Genomic DNA, 19,182 nt, shown 5'->3' with positions numbered 1-19,182 from the left:
ATGTCCATGTTCAGCACGGGCATCCTTGTGCTGACATCTCCTCTCCACGTTCTTCCTCTGCGCCTCGTTCCGGTGCTCAGCTCAGCTGCTCAGCTTGTTGAGCGCACGCTCTACGTCCACCTCCACCCGGGGCTGAACCTGGGTAATGGGAGCCAACCTCGGCCAGTGTTCATCTCCACCGGTAGTCGACTTATCTGCCCTCATTAGCCGCCTTTACAGCAACGCCGCTGACGTATGTGGCCACTTGGATGTTCGCATACTGCTGACCAATGTTCGCTCTCAGTCTGCGGCGTGCAGTGGGACCACACTTCCAAGCTGCCCGTTCCCCACGCCGCAGTCTCTGTCGCACTCGCCGGAGGTGTTGCTAACAGACTTTCCAGTTCAGGACCCAGGTCAGTCCCATCAGGTGACGCAGTGTCTGCAGAAGTACACCGGCCACTGCTACGTGTGCAGCCCCAGCCTGCCTTCAGTGCTGCTTCACCCAAAGCTCGGCAGCTTGCAGGAGGAAGCGCAAGTGCTAAAAGAGCCTGAAGAAAAGGGCAAACTATTGGAGACCTACAGTGACGTGGTGGTCGGGGGCACGTTTGACCGACTCCATGGCGCCCATAAGACCCTGCTCAACATCTCTTGTTTGCTGGCCAGTAGAAGGTTCCTAATTGGCGTGTGTGACCAGGGAATGCTGAAAAGTGAGTAAATGCTGTTTGACATTTGAGCTGTGGAAGAATACAAAGAGACATTGTGCACTTTCTGGAAAACTTTCACTGGATTTCTGTTCATTCCTTTTTTTATTATGTTGACTTCAAGTTTCTGTGCTTGTTAGTACGTCAGTATACACACTGAATACATTTATAACTTGTGTCAGTGTTTTCCTGTTCTAGGTCTTATCTACTTGCAGCCCTGATGATCTTCTCTTATCGGCCACAGAAAAGGTGCTGAAAGAGCTCATTGAGCCCTACTCTCAGCGAGTCCAGAGACTACGGGAGTTCCTGAAAGATGTCAAACCCTCGCTGCAGGTCGAGATCGTTCCTCTCGACGACCCCCTCGGCGTGTCAGTGGTCGACCCGCAGCTGCAGTGCATTGTGGTTAGTGAGGAGACCAGGAAGGGAGGCGAAGCTGTGAACACGAAGCGCATTGAGAACGTAAGTCAGGAAATTGGCAGACACAGCAGGGCGTGATGTGGATGAGTTCATGTGGAGGGCCCGTTTCTTATGTATGTTTCGTTGTGTGTTCCTTAACCAGGGTCTTCCCGCTCTGGTTCTTCACGAGATCCAGTTGCTGAAGGACGCCCACCACACTGAGACCGAGGAGGAAAAGATAAGCTCCTCCAGTCTGCGCTCTCGTCTGCTGGGAACTCTGCTTATCCCACCTAAAGTCAGTCCTGGAGCTCTTGAATCCTTTACCAGTGACGGTATCGCATTCGAGCCAGCATACTTTGTAATTACTGGTCTATTTGCGCTATCTGAAAGCTGAAAAGTTGCACTCAGAGTTTCACTTCACATCCCAGCTGCTGTCATTTACAGTAATGACTCGCCAGCTTCTGGCAACCGAGCAAATGGGATTAGCGTAATGACAGCAACATGGCTCATGGTCTCAGCATTTAGGATCCAGTCGACTCCTTCTCCTAGCTCCAGGGATACCGTCTGTGTTTAAGGGTCAATGTGTTTGAAATAGATAAAATGACTTGAATCTTAGGACTGTCAGCTATGAACCTGTGATGTTTTCATACTGACGTGTGGTGTTTTTGTCTCTGCATCCGGTACCTTTGTGTCTCATCTCCTGAACCAGGACACTTCCCATCTCCCACCACTTCCGTATGTGATCGGTCTAACAGGAGGCAGTGGCAGCGGCAAGAGCTCCATCGCCAGGCAGCTGGAGGCCCTCGGTGCAGTCCGGATAGATTGTGACAAGCTGGGCCATGACGTGTACCAGCCGGGTACAGCAGCCTATCACAGAGTGCTGGAAAAATTTGGATCGGGTGAGGACTCAATGGTCCTTGCTCCCAATGTTGTTATAGTTTATAAATCTCCTGCATTGCAATTAACATTTCTGTCTGTCTATTTCCAGATATTCTCGATGAAGATAAAACAATCAACAGACGTGCATTAGGAAGGAAAGTGTTTGGAAACCAGGTACTGTGATTAGTATGACTAATCCTACATGATGCAGGACAGGACAATGACTCAAGCATTTACCAAAGCTGCTGTTTTTCAGGAAGGTTTGAGAGCGCTCACAGACATTGTTTGGCCTGAGATTGCACTTCTGGTGAAGAACCGTATCAGCCAAGCCAGAGAGGAGGGTAATTCTCACACTGATGTTAAAGTACCTACCAGTGTTTAACATGTCAGGGAAGCAGGAGCATTCATTCGATCTTCTGCAGGTAAAGAGGTTTGTGTGGTGGATGCAGCCGTTCTGCTGGAAGCAGGCTGGACCGACATGGTCCACGAGGTGTGGGTGACCATCATCCCTGAGGACGAGGTAAACTCTATATGCAGTAAGATGATGTACACGCAAAAGCCCAATCAGATGTGGCTTCGTCGATTCAGGCCACCTCAAAAGACACACATTTGTGAGTAAGAATTTGTTCAAGCACCGTATGTATGATGTACTACCACTAGGTGGCAGCTGAGTTGTAACTTTCGGAACCCCACTGGCAGTGGTAAAAAAAAAAAAAAACCTCGCTCCCTTCTCAGGCGGTGTTAAGGATAACAGAGCGAGATGGTGTGGCCAAAGAAGACGCCCTGCGCCGCCTTCACAGCCAGTGGTCCAGTACGAAACAAGTTGAGCACGCTAACGTGGTGCTCAGCACGCTGTGGGAGCCGGAAGTCACTCGCAAACAGGTCAGGCACCGACGTCTGCACAATCCTTTGTGAGGATTTTACTCACCTTCTTTATATATTCTATAGATATTCCTTTATTTATCCCCAAATGGGGAAACTCAAATTCCAAGTGATACAAAAACAGTGATACAAAAACAAAAAAAAACACTCCCACGAAACAGTGGACTCAGTACACATGTTGGTGGACTATAGTATGTGTGAAGAAAACACTATGTCAAATAATTTAAAAAGTATATAAAGAGGGAAAAAAAGAAAGATACATTAAAAGGCTGAATACAAACAGATCAACAGAACAAAAACATATTTTATATTTTATATATGGAGCCACCATTTGCAAATGTGCTAAACACCTTCTGAAATCCTCATGTCATCATCTCTCCCAAAATAACAGAACAGATTTTCAGACAGAGCAAACTGAACCAAATCATCGTGAAGATCAGACATCAGCCAGCAGTCATTGTGAGAAGATTGTTGCATGTGGACGTGTGTGACTCTTTCAGTTGCTGAGCACATGTTTGTTTTGTACGTTGAAGGTACTGAAAGCATGGAACCTGCTTCAGAGGAGAATCCAGAAGAAGCAAGAGGAACAGTAGGATCACGTATCACACGCCTCAGGTCAAGTAACCTGTCTGTTGGCCCGGGGGACGTGCACAGGAATGGAACAGTCAAAGAAACACTGCCTTGGAAAGAATGAGAACTTCTTTAAGCGAGACTCAGTACCTCAGCTGTGTCGCACAGGTTTTCAGATTTCGTTATGGTCCTACGATGCTTTGTTAGAAGCTGAAGGTCCCAAATGGTTCCTGACATGAATCCCTGCTGGCGATTAGCACCATGGTCTTTTTAGATTGTTTTCCAGCAAAGACGTCCACTTCTCTCACGAAGGGCATGCCTTCACATGACGTCCAACATGATGCAAACGTGTTGCAATTCAAGACCGAAGTCTAACTTTTTGCAACTTTCTCAACTTATGACACTTTAGCTCTGCCCGTCTTTACTCTGTGGGATCATCTACAGGTAGTCTGGGACAGTAAAGGGAACTTATCATACTAAAAGCTTTTATGGTTTTTACAGTTAAATGTTTGTGTTGTTATCTCTGGGTTGGAGAATATATCTTACACATATCTACATCATATTATCAGCAATGGAAAAAGACATTAAATGCAGCATCAGGATGGAATATGGAGAGTGCTTTAGCACAGAACGTTAGTGGACCTGGCCAGTAAACATTTTAAAGATGTGTTTAAAAAAAAAAAAAATCAAAAATGGTCTAAGTTTACTAACAATTGTTTTTTAAAATAATATTAAGCATATGGTAGATTTGATATAAAATCTAGTGTTAATGTACGAAAAATTAATTATAATAAAAAAAAATAATTAAGTATTTCAGTCGACATTAAATATTGATATTTGCTCAGTAAGTGGAATTGCAGTTTGAGAAATTTCAATTGTCTTATCAAGTTCAGCATGTGTCATCTGCAAATCTGTTGGAATAAATGTGAAAACATCTGTTTGCCTGTGTGTTAAGGACGTGTACATGCCTGTGAGATGAGCCAGAAAACCTGCAAACATACATCCAGCCTTTATTTAACAATAGTAGCAAAATAAATGTACAGTGAACAATATTCAAATGTGCAAAATTCTCATGTGAAAAACGTCTCGGTGCGTTGAGGGTGACAAACATGATGAAAATCATTAATGTTAGTCACAGGGATTCAGGAAGTGCATCAGGAGCTAGAAACATAAAAACACTAGGAGCCTTTAGTGAGGCAGTGAACAACTGTGGAACAAAAAAAAAGTCCTGGTGACAAATCCGTCTTGGTGTAAAAAAAAAAAAAAAAAGGACTCTTCTCCTCAATCACAGCTCCACTTTCAGTTTGGCAGAGCACATTGCCTCCCCAAGCTCGTTGCTCGGCTCTGCACACATACACCCCAGAGTCACACGGCTCTAAGTCAGTCAGCACCAAAGAGCAGAGGCCGTCGTCATGGAGCTCCGTGTTCACTGTGGAAGACTCCGACACCGGTTTCTCGTTGTGAAGCCACCTCACCTCTGGCCGGTGGATATCCTGGTGTGGAGACGACATGTTTACAATTTGCTTGTTAACACTGAACTATCGCACGTTTTTCAAAATTATTTTGATTCATGGTTTGGTCTTGTTGCATGTGATGACTGTGGATGAAGTGCATTCCAGCTTTGGCGTCGTACCGTTGACTCGGCATGTTAGCCGAGCGCTCGCTCCTTTGGGGAGGACGGCATCCCTCAGGGTCTGCTGGAAGCGAGGTTCACTCCGAAGCTGCTTATCCAGCGACTGGATGCCTCCTCTGCCTCTTGGCTCCAGCCTGGCTCTGGATGAGAGCGAGGATGATGAATGGAATGGAAACAAGGCATTACAGATCACAAAGGGGTAAACTTGAGTGACAGTCTGAAAACTGATTCATCTGCCATATGTATGTAGCTCTAGGACGCTGCTGTGTGTGTGCGTCTTTATCGGTTCTTACCCTCTGAGGAGCTTCCAGGAGAGTCTGGCCTGCTGGAGAGGTTAGCCATCCGCTGCAGGGCCAAAACGGCCTTGCCAGTCTTCTGCAAGTATGAAGGACAAGCAGCAGTGGATCACAACCGAGGCTTCATCATCAGGAAACCTTGATAAACGTACGTGTGTTAAATACTTTGCTGTGTCATTTTTCTATCATACCTTCCATTTGCGCTTGGCTAGAAAACGTCTCATCCTTCTCCTTTCTGAGGGATTTGGTCGGCCGGCGGTTCAGAGGGGTGAAAGAGACCATCCACGGGTGAGCGAGGGCCTCAGTACAGGACAACCTGCATCTACAGAGGAGGGCAAATATTTAAAAAAAAAAAGAAAAAAAAGCTCACCATGCCTGAGATTATTGGCAAATTGAATTATTAACTGGTAAATATTCGCTAGAAAACAGCAAACCTCTGGTCTCTCTTCAGCAGAGAGGTGATGAAGTCCTTTGCCTCATCAGAGATGTCCTCGGAAACTCTCCTGGTCAAACTCATAACGAGCAGCGGTCACAAGAGCAAACGTCTCTGCATTGCTGTTTTCCCTGGAAGGGCGACTCGCCACTGAGCCTAGGACACCAAATATCACGGACATGGAGCATATCCTTCTCATTTGTGTCACTCACAAGGTCTTCTACTTTCAAACTCATTCTTGATGTTTCACGATCATAACTGTCGTTAGTTCAGACTATCCACACCACGTCCCCACGATGAATACCAACACAGACTGGTCAGAGACTGCAGCCGCTCGAGTGTTTGGTACAGGTGTAAACACCCAGGGTCTTATCGTGAGGCTCAGCTTTGAGCCCCAGGTTAGTGAGGGAGAAGAGAACAACAACTCCAGGGATACTAAACTGTAGTATCACCAGAGCACCAGCAGATGGCACCAGATTGTTATGGGGTAAGGGTGGAGTTTCGTTTATGCACACATTTGTAAAATGTACTGGAATCTTAATGTAAGGAATAAGTTCACAGGTGTTTTTGACTTACAAGATGAAGCAGATGACTCCAATGCTCCACATGTCCGTCTCCAGGCCCACAGGCTCGTAGTTGATCACCTCTGGGGCCACAAACTCCGGCGTTCCATGCATCACCAGAAGGGGTTTATCCCTTCTCTGAGGAGCAGGACAGACAGACATCCTATGTCATGTCCAAACCTAGAAATTCATCACATGAGGACCCACGTTCCCAGTGACTTCATGATGAACACCCACCTAGTTTACTTGCCAGGCCAAAGTCAATGATCTTGATCTGTGTACCGATGGTATCCACACAGACGATGTTCTCCGGCTTGAGGTCCAGATGGACGATGTTCTGCTTGTGAACGTACCGCATGCCCTCCAGGATCTGCTGCATGTAGCGGGCGCTGGTCGGCTCCGTGTGCTCAAAGTCGTCGTGCGCGATGCGTCAAAAAGCTCCCCACCTGCGATACTGGGCAGACGAATACGTTAGACCATAGGTCTTTGAAGGTTCCCAGTCATACCAGTCATGGTATCTTGCTGGATTGATTCGTTGGCAACTGGACTTGTAGTTCGCCTGCAGCGGTTCAGAACTGAAGAGACAGAAGTCCAGTCGCCTACGAATTAACCCGAATTAAGGTCTGGTCTGTGCAGCTGTTTGACCATCAGGGGTTTTATCATTGTTCATTGGTACAAGACACGATAGAAGATCTTCCAGGGCTTTGTGGACAGAGTACCCCTCACGACCAGATGTCCTGATTCGCTACAGAACTCCTCCGTCACTTACTACTCCATGACCATCACCAGCTCCCATCGGGTGTCATATGCAGCCAGGCAATTGGACCAGCTTTGGATGGTGAAGAAAGGTCATCAGTTCGATCTCCTTGCGGGCCGCCGATTTCTCCTTTGAGGTCTTGGCTCGGTAGAACTTTCCTGCGCACACCTGGTTGGTCTCTTTGTGGGACAACCGGGAAAACTTTCCCAAACTTTCCACTGGAAAAAATGAAACAAACTCAGTACGAAGCTTCTGGATCATTGAATTGTGTCAGATCTTTCTGTGCAGGTTCATGTCTGTTTTGTTCTGGTTCAATGAGATGAATTCGTGCTTACACCCCAAGCTGCTCGTGCACATTGTAGTGGTCCTTGACCTTGTGGTTGGTGTCAATGGACACAGTGATGGAGGTTTCCAGGTCGTCCTTCTTTTCTTCTTCTAGGTCAATGAAACAAACAAACAAATGTAAGAACAACAGTTCATCCTCAGACACGCAGACACATCCAAACAATACTCACTAGTCATTTCCATCTTGACGCAGTCAGACTCCTGACTCGGCTCACTTGCACCTGCAGAGTTGTAGGCCCCGCACACGGAAGCGGTACCGGCCCCTGAGGCTCCAGGCCTGAGCGGACATGGTACGACGTGCTCTTACAGAGGTTTGTTATCTGCGTCCAGTTCCCGGACCCGTCGGGCCCTCTTGGTCGGACCTCCACAACGTAACCAAACACAGCGGTGCCCCCGTCGTAGCTTGGACCCGTCCAGGACAGGACCAGCGACTGAGAGGACAGCTGGGAAACAACAGGCTGGGCGGCTGGCGGGTCTGGACGATCTGTGGACACAAAGCAGAGGAAAATGACTTCTGACCTCTGTTCTTCTGTCAACAGGTACACCAGAGATAGCAAAGTTCTCATAGGTGACTCCGTTTCGGATCAGAGCCTGATGGGTGTTTTAGTACCTTTCACCACATTTCTCAAACGACCGCATGTATCAAGTGATGGAATTCCAAACTGATCTCACCAATGACGCTGAGGGACACCGTATGTTGAGCAGAGCCTTGTCGGTTCGTGCAATGGACTGTGTAGGAGCCCGTGTCCTCCGCAAAGGCCTGAGAGATCTCCACGCTGCTCTGAGTCTCACCGCTGTGGACAGACATCCTGGGTCCGCCGACGACCCCTGAAGAGGAGGATGGAACATATGAGTGAAATGTGAGCATACTAATACAGACAAGGACAGTGAACCCCCCACACACACCTTGTCTCTGTTGTAGATCCAGCAGCAGGCCACAGGAACACAGCTGCTCTGAACTCACAGCGTAGCCGGGCCTGCTCACCCACTCGAACCTCCACCTGGTCTGGTGGGTCTACAAACTCTACAGAGGTCCTTAAAAATCACACACAAGCTTGGATTGGCAACAAGGCCAAGACACTTCTGGTTTTACATGTGACGTGTCTCACCTTTGTCAGTGCACACTTCTGTCTGAGGGTCATCCCTTCTGGAATCTGTGGGGACTGGAGAGGAGGCGGGGCTACAGGTAAGCAATATGATAGGCAGAGATAGCAAGCCAGTCACACGTGAGCAGTCAGGGTTGGTTGCCAGTGGAAAAGAGCATCTAGTGAAAACCCTGAGTTGTCCTCATTTCAGGGTTTCTGATCAACTGAATTCAAACATTTGAATCTTTGTTTGGTGACAGACATCAAAGACAGATGAGCGTTGATGGGAAAATTTGAACACGGATTTCAGCAGTGAGATAATGACGAACTCTATCGAATCACTACTGAGATAGATTCGTTCTTTTCACAGCTCAGACTTCAACTCAAACTCAAACAGTTGTGGCAACTTAGCAACTTTGATGCTGTATTTAGCGAGTATTCGTGTTTTGGTGGTACTGAATGATTCCGTGAACGAATCTTTGTACTGATCAGAGTCTAAGGATTTAGTACACATGGTTTTCACTAAACCTGCTTAGGGAATGGACCAGACCGGGGACTTGTTCCAAAGAGCAGGTTTTGTGAAAATCCTGAGTTTGTTCACCCTGAAAAGAACAAAAATCTGTTTTCATTGAAACTGACAGAAATCAAACCAAATGTCTTTAAAGTTTCAGTTTATCGGTGACTCCTAAATAAAGACAATTCTCCAGAATTTTTCACATCTCAGGATGAATAAACTCAGGATTTTTATTAAACCTGCTTTCGGATCATTGTTAATTATTTCATGAGGCAGAGTTCCACCCACCTCTGTCAACGTCAGCTCTCTCCCTCTCAGACGACGTGGCCTTGAGCCGTGACCCGGCGTGGAGCTGATCTCGGCCTGCACTGTGGATTTCCCTTGTTACTGTTTGCTTTTGCTGCTGCAGATAACACAGATTATCAATTCAACATGGTCGACAAACGAGACCCACGGTTATGCCGAGCATGTTTTGCTTACTTGTAACGTGGAACTGAGCGCTGCTGCTCTCGTTCCCAGCATCTCCAGGTGAAACACTGAGTCCGAGACAGACTAGCAGCAGCGTCTCTGAAGGACGACGCTTTCTCACCTAAAGGGAAAGACGACAATGGAAGAAAACAGTCGTGTTTGGCCATGAAAATAGTCCTAAATGGGAAACTGCAGCTTGAAAAGCTCTGGCGGTCAAAATATGTAAACTCCTTCTGTTTCCTTGCTCCTTTGAATTCTAGAGTCGCTGACCATTGTGCAGCCAGGAAATGTCCCGAGGTCGACTTCCTGCAAATCACAGCTTGAAAACTAGCGTTGATTCCTTCACTGATTTTGCAGTCGCTGATTGGTTTTGGGAAGTGGTGCGTTTTTCCTGGAAGGCGGAGGGATCGGTCTAGCACCTAAACAGAGAAGAAAGTAAACTGTAAGCTGTATAAATTGGTTTCATGTTGACCAATCAGGAGGGGGGCAGCTCAAACCCTCTGTTTGTTTCCACCAACCAACCAAGTTTGTTTGCTGTACGCGCTGTGTGTGCACATGCTTTTCCCACATGTGCGTTTGTTTGTTCGCGCGGTAAACTGATCTAACGCATGTGTGTGAGAGAGAGAGAGAGAGCAAGGAAGAAAGAGACGTAGCCTCAAAACAACACGCTCCTGTTCCACACATAATATGCTTCATCCATTTTTCACACTTTTTCCTGCCTGTGAGGCAAAGTCTGACTGGACACATAAATATCACCACAGTAAGTCAAACTAAAACCTGTTGTGTGTCGTAAAACATAGATAAATTCATCTAACTGAATTTCAAACACTTAATATCGCAAGTCTGTGTCGTTGTCCCCAGGCCTCCAAATTCCATCCCTCTCTAGGTTCGTTTTAAATCCTCATGTACTTTTCCACGTTGGGATGAGGTGTCACAGTGTCCAGTAACCGTGTTAATACACTTTGCAACACATTATAAATGAAATGTACATCCAGTCTTTACCTGCTGCGGACGAGACTCCCAGTCTGTTATTGATCACCAGTGTGTTAGTGGCAGCGTGTGTGTTCTCCCGTTTCTCCACACTCAAAGATTTGTTTTTAGGCTTAAGGGCCAGTGTGAACGTGGACACAAAGGTCTTGGGTTTCTTGTCCTCCTTATCCATCCTTGAGTTGAGAAAGTCCCACAGCGGTTTGCCCTCTTCACTTGTGATGGGTTTACCCTGCGATGTGCTCCGAGCTCTGCCTGTCTCTGATAACAACAGGAGGAGCTTCCCAACAGAGTCTGAAATCACAACCCACTCTCAGCACACAATACACAGGAAGCAGCCCGTTTTATCGGACGGACAATTTAAAACAGACATGTCCAGCCTCTTGCTCTCTTTTCTCTCTCTCTCTCTCTGCTTCTGAGAACAGACAGAGACAGAAAACAACTGAATCAGTAACAGAGAAAGGGAAAAACATGGGGAGGGATTCAATGGAAGAGAGCAACAAGATGAACAGATAAAAGAATACAAAGGAAAAGCGTTTGTTGTTCTCACCTGGTAGGGCCCTTCAGACAAACCCCGTGCCTCCTCTCCCAACATATTTCCACTCTGTGGTTGCAAACACCTCCAGAGTCACTGCAGGAATCAAGAAGAGCCAGTAGCTCCACTTGTAAATGAGCGGCCTTTAATGCTATTGATGTGGGAATGTTATACCTGTCGGTTGGGTGTGTCTGTCTTTCTCTCCTCATTCATCAACGACTTGTTTTCATGTAGGCCCAGGAGGCTGATCGGGGGCGGGGGGAAGTCGACACTACAGGACTTCTACATGCAGAATATGACAAAGGTAGGCAGTTCTCAAGATACGCACATGGCACCATATATTACATGTGGTTGCCATATCAACCACAACTACAATAGGACATTTACAGGTGAATATCTGGACTAACTGGTGTATTTGTGTCTGTGATGTCACAAAGACAAACACTGGATTCCTCTTGTGCAGCAGACAATTCAGAATGCTTGAGTACTTACACAGAGAAATGTGTGTGTGTGTGTGTGTGTGTGTGTGTGTGTTCTGAAATGGGCACATTTCACACAGTAGTTGAGGAATGCAAGGGGAAAAGGTGGGGGTGGGGGGTTGTGTAAAAGCAGAGCCATATGGTGGGAGCCACATCGACAAACATGTCCCATGTGATTGATGGAGCCGGCCCTGGAAACACTCCTGAACTTCACTTATTAAAATGTGGTTTTACACATGCTCGGAAATGTTGTTCAGTGATGTTTTGTTGATTCTGCACTGAACTTTGCACAATTACCCGGGACAGTTCTCATGTCAAGACTTTTTGGGGCCTGGTTTGTTTTTCAAGCAAATGACACACCAAACATTTACGCAAAAAACGAGGCCTCATCTCTGAGTGCAGAGCCTGAAAACCCATATAAGGTGGGAAAAAGGACCCAATGACATCAGCTTTTACCACATGTGGACCCCCCCCCCCCCCACACACACACACACACCACCTCTTATCTGAACAATTATCACTGTTGGTAAGTCGAGGAATTCAAAACAGGAAAAGCAAAGACCGACAATGTTCCTTTCTGTGTCGTGTCAGTAAATAGTTTTTTGTCTTCGTCTGTGTTAATCATTTCACATCCTGTTACGAGGAATTTCGATCCACACATGGGGAAACTCTTCTGAATCGAATTCACTCTTCTGAATCAAATGCATTTTTCCAGAACCTCACAAAAGCAAAAGTTCCATTTGGAGTGAAGCATGAAGATGTATGTAAAATGCATGAAAATGAAAAAAAATAAAAAAAGAAAGTTACATGTATTTAAATTAGCTAGTTGGCAAGGTTAAAAAAATGTTGAGGGCAAAGTGTGTTGTTGTCATGAGGAGCGGTGAGGCCATGTTAGACATTTGAAATATAGCAGGTGGTGAGAATGACAATAAAGTCCATCTTATCCATTTTGCCCCTGGTAGTGAACACCAGAATTAATTAGATTTTTTCAGGGAGAATATTACCTTTCTGACCCGTCTTAGAGTTCATTTGCTGCCAGTACAGTATGACCTTTTACCTGTCTGGACATAACACGAAACGGCTATGAAACCCACAGTTCATGAAAAAGCGCTGGCGTCCTTTCACATCTGTCTTTGCAGACATCGATGATATATTCAAATTGCCTTTCCGCCTCAAATGTAACTTAAAGACTGAATATTAATACGAAAATTAAAACTGTGATATATATATATCATTACCATGTAATCCTTACCAGTGTTTGACGGCGGAGTCGTTTTCAAGAGATTTAATAATAGCCATGTCACTGCAGCTGCATACAAGAAAGGCCATGCTTCACTTTCTTTAAAATGCTGCAGATGTTCTTGAAGAGGGTTTATTTTAAAGGTTAATTTCAAAATGTCATTCTTGCAAAGTACTCATTTTGAAATGTTCAATAAAAATGGGAATGTAAATCATCTTTAACTGTGATACACAGTTAAACCTCACTCAACTGAATCTTACTGAACCTTACTCAAGTGTAAATCCAGTGGATTATCATTATTTTTACATATATTTATGCCAAAGCATTCGCTACTTCCGTGATCAACTTAAGGACTACATTTCCCAGAACCACGCCAACGGAAACGAGTGCGCACGTCAAATCAGTCCGCCTACTTGAGGAGCGGAAACACGCAAGTATCATGTGTGAAACGGCAGCGTGCAAATAACGTACAAATAACGTGAAAACGTGCAAATAACGTAATACAAGATAAAAGGCAACGACGAGATCAAAACCACTGAGGTACAGATTTTTCTTTCCTCTCGGTAAAACTGAGCTCAATATTCCTAGCGTCTGATTTACGACTTACACTCAACATGACTGACTTCAACATACTGGAGGTTTGCAGTCAGGCTCAATGTTTGAGTTTTAGATAGCTGTCCGCCTTTAAACTTGTTGGGTTTTTTTCTTTTTCCAAAGTTTTCAGTTTAACAAAAGTAAAAGTACTGCAGCAACCCAGGGCTCGTTCTCCAGTAGAGACTACATGTTGTTGGTTTGTTATTGTGTGTGTTGTCCCCCCCGGCAGCATGTCAGAGGCTGTAATCCAGAGGATAAAGGAGTTGGAAGAGGAGCTGGAGAATCTTAAATCCCAGCTGAAGGAGAAAGGTGAAGATGAGGAGGATGTGATGTCCTGCACGTCTCCTCAAGTCAACACAGATTCCAAGTCTGACGGCAACGTCCTGCGGCAGCAGGAAGGGAAGGAAGGGAGGGAAGGATCGGCCCTTTGACTTCTCTGCCCATCCTCGGCGCCATGTGGCTCTGCGGCTGGCCTACCTGGGATGGTCCTACCAGGGCTTTGCTGTTCAGGAGAACACGGATAACACGGTGGAGGCCAGACTCTTTGAAGCCCTCCTCAAGGACGCGCCTCATCCAGGACCGGCAGAGCTCCAACTACCACCGGTGTGGACGCACCGACAAAGGAGTCAGCGCTTTCTCCCAAGTGAGACTCTCTCTTTGTATTCTCAGGGGCATTGACCGGGGATGTAAATATTTCTGTGTTGCATGCACTCACTGTGTCGGTGGGGGTTCTCTCCTCCTCCTCCTTCTCCTCCCAATTCCAAAAGCATGCAAGGTTAATGGGTTACGTTGAGGCCGTGTCCACACATTCCAGATGTTTTTCCCCTTCGTCTTCCTTGGCGTTGTATTAAGAATATTTTCATCCGAATGCATCCATTTATAACGACTCAACAGACTGTTCACCTTCCAGGCCTATAGGTGGCGCTATTCGTTCAAGCAGACTATCTCGCTCTCCCCTCACAGGTGATCACCATCGACCTACGCTCCACACAGTTCTGTGGAGGAACCGGGCGTCGTGCTCCCTGAAAATGTCGGTGGCGATGCTGGTGCCAAGACGAAAGCCTCTGGGTGTGAGCTTCCCTATGTGAAGATGCTGAACCGAGTGCTGCCCCAGGACATCAGGATTCTGGACTGGGCGCCGGCAGCAGAGGGTTTCAGCGCCCGCTTTGACTGTCAGTCCCGCACATACCGGTACTACTTCCCCCGAGGCTCTCTCGATGTCACCTTGATGGCAGATGCTGCCAAAAGGTGTGTGACACACACACACACACACACACACACACACACAGCCAGCTAAAACTCAAATCTTACCAAGAATATTTGTCTTATTTCTCATCAAAATGTCTATTTTGTAACCATAACATCTCTTTTTACTTACTACTACTTACTTTTTTTTTAGACATTTTCACTTTAAATAAGTAGAAAAGTCCAAAAACAAGTCACCTTTTCAGGTGTTGTGTATTTATTGTTATTTCAAATATAAAGACATTTGTTAACTAGAAATCAGACATTTTGATTCGAAATAAAACCAAATACTTTTTGGTATAATTTAGATTTTTTTTGCAGTGTACACACACACACACACACACACACACACACACGTGGTGTCCTCCTTCACAGGGCTCATTTAACTCACCTAAACCTTCAACAGCTACGAGGGAACCCATGACTTCCGTAACTTGTGCAAAATGGACGTGGGCAACGGGGTCCTGCAGTTCGAGCGAACCATCCTGTCCTCAACAGTCAAGCCTGTGGATCCTGCGCACGTGGCCGGCACGGACCCGTACGACCTCTTCATATTTGAGATCAGAGGACTGGCCTTTCTCTACCACCAGGTAGAAACCACTTCATTCCACCCAGGGTGCGAGTGTCCGACAGCCGGATGACGTCCTGACGTGTCGTTCTGCAGGTTCGCTGCATGATGGCAGTGCTTCTCCTCATAGGACAGAAGCTGGAAGCCCCAGAGATAATTGACCAGCTCATGGATGTTCAGAATAACCCGAGGAAGCCCCAGTACAGGTGAGCTCACCACCGTGGACCCTGCCGTCGTGATGTCCCCCAGATGAACTGCCGCAGTGGAAGTCAGCGTAAACCAATGTGTCCAGTATGGCCGTAGACTACCCGCTGGTTCTGTACGACTGCCACTTTGACGGTTTGAGCTGGAGAAAGGAGGCGGAGGAGGCGACCCACGTCCTGTCGGCACTGCAGCAACACTGGACCCAGAGTGCAGTCAAGACCCACGTCCTCCATGGGATGCTGCAGGGTCTGGAGGCCAGAGGTGAGAGGAACGACACGTTTCAACTTTTCTATTTACTGTACACAGTTCTTACAAAATCACAGTGAGTTCTATCACTATGGCGACTGTACAAATTACGTACAAGGTATTAAAATAACTATTTTCCATAAAAATACATACAGAAGGGGGCACATAGAAATCAAATATACATCATTAGATACATACAGTACATCTAATGATTGTAAAATTGCAGTAGTAGATTGTTGTTGTTTTCACATATCCTAATAGTTACAGTGCTAAAGTCATATTTTAAGGTTTTCAAAAAAAAAAGTCATATCACAATATGGCCAAAATCGGATTAAGACAAATATGCTATGATGCTAACGATGTGCAGAAACAAACTGATGCTTGGGGGGGGAATTAACTGACATTCACTGTCTTAACATATTTATTCCTGGTAGGAACCAGCTGGATGTTGCACGACACAAGATATGAACCCTGATTAAACAAGCCAAACTGAAGATACACTATCAGTATCAGTACCACCAGTCTTGAATCTGTTTATTGTCCCCCATCTGTAGGCGGAGCGTCCCCCAACGTTTGCTGGCTCGTGGAAGGCAGCAGGCAGAAGAACTACCGGCCGTTGCTGGAGCGGCCGTGCTGCGAAAGCCTGGAGTCCAGGATCGAGCACTTTGTCAAAAGAGGCCGTCTGGAGAGGGACAGCGGGGAGGATGGAGGGGAAATGATCCACAGAGGAAAACGGTCCAAACATTCCCCCCCGTTTCCGTCAGCCAGCCTGTCGCCTCGGACGTGTCAAACCATAGCACTGAGTAGAACATGAACTATTTTTCTCCCACAGTCAAGCTGTTAAAAGCATTTTCTTTTAACATTCATTTTCTTTTTAAGAAAAAAAAACATTTTTTAATTTAAGGGACATTTACATTTTATCGTAAATGTGTGCCTCTTTGAAATAAACACATTTTTGGAGAAATACAGAGGCCACGTTTATTTTCTAACACAATTGTTGTGGCGAACCGAACCGAACCGAATATCCGGAACTAATGTCAAATCCGTGTCGACGTCGGACGTGTCTCGATGTGGCGCTCGTCAAACTAAGATGCTAGGTGATTAGCAGCTGTTAGCTGTGTAGAACGGACGAGTTGTGTCCATCGTGGTCGGGTTGTGTTTCTCCTGCCGTCTGACCGTGTCTGACAGGACGAGACAGAAATGGAGGCGGGTTGGTTGGTTTGTGTGTCTGTGCTCGTTCTGACATGAGCGACACTTGTGCTAACGTTAGCTTACTAGCAGTGGTTGTTTACCGCATTAGCCCACCACCGAGGCTTTGTGCGCATTTCTACTGTCCATACAGGTGGTTTAAGAAGTATCCCTCACTAACAAGGTAAGGGAAATACACTTAATAAAAGTCTTTATTGAAAATAATTCAAGGTTGATCCAGTCTGCTGTGCTTCACGCTGTTCAGTCGACGGGTTATGATGTTAGCATGTAGTTGTCAACAATTTGCGTGCCAGCTTCTGAAAGGTAAAATCGGCTTTTAAGTATTTAGGACTTATTTGAGCATCACATAAAAGTTAATTTTCTTAGTTTGCACTCAGGAGTTGGCGTGTTTTCAAACGTACGAACCTTAAAGCATCAGTTGTCATGTAATGTTGCAAAAGAAATGGACTTAGAACAAATATTGGAACTACGATTGATATGTTGACTGGGTGTTTTGTTGTCTTCATTCTCCCACATCCTTTCAGTCATTGCTGTTCACATAGGTCATCATTAGGACTTAACGTGGCAGATTTTGTTCTTTAATTCTCCACCTTTGTGAAACAGCCAGATCACTGTGACCTCCAGGTGGAACTAATAGGGCGTTTCCAGGTAGTTGGAATTTCCATTTTCTGAGCTGCAGACTGGAAGTTGCTCAGTGGAACATCCTTTTAACCTGGAATAAGATGACATAGGTTGGACAACTTGGAGAACCCCAAGAATCTAATATGCCAGAGTGCAACATAACCTGTGTTTTAACTGCTTGTGTAGCACTTTTTGTTGGTTTGAATTACTCTCAACTAGCATATTCGTTAACCATGGGTTTGTTGTTCCTGTGTGGTTGTAGATGGAATACCAATCTAGTAAGATCTGGTGCAACATTGTCTTTTTTCGTCCTATGTTCAAATGAAAGTGGATCGCCAACAACCCAGTTTTCACCAGGAAATGAAGTCACCACGAATTCCAAAGTGGGACAACTCCTGCAAGTGGAACGCATTAAGAGCTGAGCTTTGCAGTGATTTAAACCTGTAATCTCTCTAATAGCCTGCAGGGGGCCACTGGAATGGGACAACATTTGTTAAACGCAAGAGCAGCTGCTTGTAGTTTGTAACCTGAGAAATAAACTGTAAGATATAATTCAGTCAGGCTGACCGCTTTGGAAAAGCCCTGACAGGATTTTAGATTTGATATCAGCTGTAGAACCGCCGATTAACCATCATTAGCTGTTCAGCAGCTACTGTTTGGGTGGTCAGCGGATCTACAACTGTTTATGGATTTACCAGGTCATGAACATTAGCAGGTCTAGAGTGACCCGTTGACTTACTGTCAGTTCTTGTGCTTGTTTAAGATGTTCCTGGTAGGACTGACGGGCGGTATCGCCTCAGGGAAAAGCACCGTGTCTTCAATGCTGCGGGAGCTGGGCTGCCCCATCATTGATGCTGATGTTGTGGCCAGAAGAGGTAAACAGGTCTCTCTATGTATGGGACAAACACAAGTGTGTGAACAGTGAATATGATTGCAGTAATGAGAATGAGACACTGAAAATGTTTTGTGTTTTTTTTTTTTTAAAAACAGTGGTGGAGCCTCACACTCCTGCCTATTCCCGCATCGTTTTCCATTTTGGCCCAGAGATCTTGCTTGAGAACGGGGAGATCGACAGACAGAAGCTTGGCAAGGTCATCTTCACCAATGAAGAAAAGAGGAAGCTGCTGAACTCCATCACACATCCAGAGATCCACAAAGCGATGCTCAAAGAGATCATATATTACTTTCTTAAAGGTGATGGTACTTCACATTCTCGTTTTAGGCAGGTTGCAGTGCCCCCCCCTGCATCCTGTACTTGAAGCACTCCTGCATTCGGTTTCACACCGTTCTCCTCTCCCAGGGTACCGTTACGTCGTCCTGGATGTGCCCCTTCTTTTCGAAACCAGGCGGCTCACTCAGTTTCTCAACCACACTGTAGTTGTTTACTGGTAAGACGGCGAAAACTTGTTGAGCAGATGTTGTCAATCATGTTCCACTCACATAGATTAACAATTACATAGAACATTGCAAAGGGATTCACGTCACACTGGGCTCAAGAGTTGTCCTAGCGGTTTGTTAGTATATTAACTAGATAGATATTAACTAAACCATGTTTTTTTTTTACACTCTGTATTTTTGACATTATTATTTAAACTTTTTTGAAACTACTACTTACTCTAACCTTAAATGTTCAGCTTTAACTAGCCTTCACGACTAATCCTAGAAAGAAGCTGTGACCATTGACAGTATTAATATGCTTTAGTGGTGGTTGTTTTTTGCCACGAAAACCATTCTCGGTTCTAAGAGGACGATT

At 45.7% G+C, this 19,182-nt stretch overlaps 4 protein-coding genes across 4 annotated transcripts; 3 read left to right on the top strand and 1 right to left on the bottom strand.

The window, feature by feature from the left end:
* On the top strand, positions 1-3,430 carry LOC144739025 (bifunctional coenzyme A synthase-like). Its single transcript, XM_078622025.1, is given in 10 exon segments — positions 1-174; positions 176-686; positions 925-1,139; positions 1,240-1,371; positions 1,786-1,975; positions 2,065-2,129; positions 2,212-2,296; positions 2,378-2,475; positions 2,691-2,837; positions 3,371-3,430. Coding segments are annotated over 10 exon segments (1,677 nt in total).
* A 1,262-nt stretch (positions 3,431-4,692) lies between these two features.
* On the bottom strand, positions 4,693-8,242 carry LOC144739027 (myosin light chain kinase, smooth muscle-like). Its single transcript, XM_078622027.1, is given in 22 exon segments — positions 4,693-4,746; positions 4,748-4,891; positions 4,893-4,900; positions 5,041-5,151; positions 5,154-5,180; positions 5,334-5,415; positions 5,528-5,560; positions 5,562-5,658; positions 5,771-5,829; positions 5,831-5,896; positions 5,898-5,925; positions 6,346-6,465; positions 6,566-6,764; positions 6,767-6,786; positions 7,102-7,151; positions 7,153-7,284; positions 7,286-7,307; positions 7,425-7,521; positions 7,605-7,671; positions 7,673-7,699; positions 7,701-7,918; positions 8,107-8,242. Coding segments are annotated over 22 exon segments (1,797 nt in total).
* Positions 8,243-13,566: 5,324 nt separating this feature from the next.
* Positions 13,567-16,413, top strand: LOC144739024 (tRNA pseudouridine(38/39) synthase-like). The gene is given in 9 exon segments (XM_078622024.1): positions 13,567-13,722; positions 13,724-13,897; positions 13,899-13,979; positions 14,300-14,344; positions 14,346-14,584; positions 14,988-15,171; positions 15,246-15,355; positions 15,442-15,614; positions 16,154-16,413. Coding segments are annotated over 9 exon segments (1,422 nt in total).
* Positions 16,414-18,192: 1,779 nt separating this feature from the next.
* On the top strand, positions 18,193-18,817 carry LOC144739029 (dephospho-CoA kinase domain-containing protein-like; the record flags this gene model as incomplete). Its single annotated transcript, XM_078622029.1, has 3 exons — positions 18,193-18,304; positions 18,420-18,623; positions 18,730-18,817. Coding segments are annotated over exons 1-3 (404 nt in total), but the record flags the coding sequence as incomplete, so codon positions are not given.
* Between the last annotated feature and the right edge of the window lie 365 nt (positions 18,818-19,182).

Source organism: Lampetra planeri, unplaced genomic scaffold, assembly GCF_965212315.1.
Source record: "Lampetra planeri unplaced genomic scaffold, kcLamPlan1.2.h2 scaffold_1260, whole genome shotgun sequence".
In the NCBI taxonomy this organism is placed as follows: Eukaryota; Metazoa; Chordata; class Hyperoartia; order Petromyzontiformes; family Petromyzontidae; genus Lampetra; species Lampetra planeri.
This window is presented reverse-complemented; position numbering and strand designations above follow the sequence as displayed.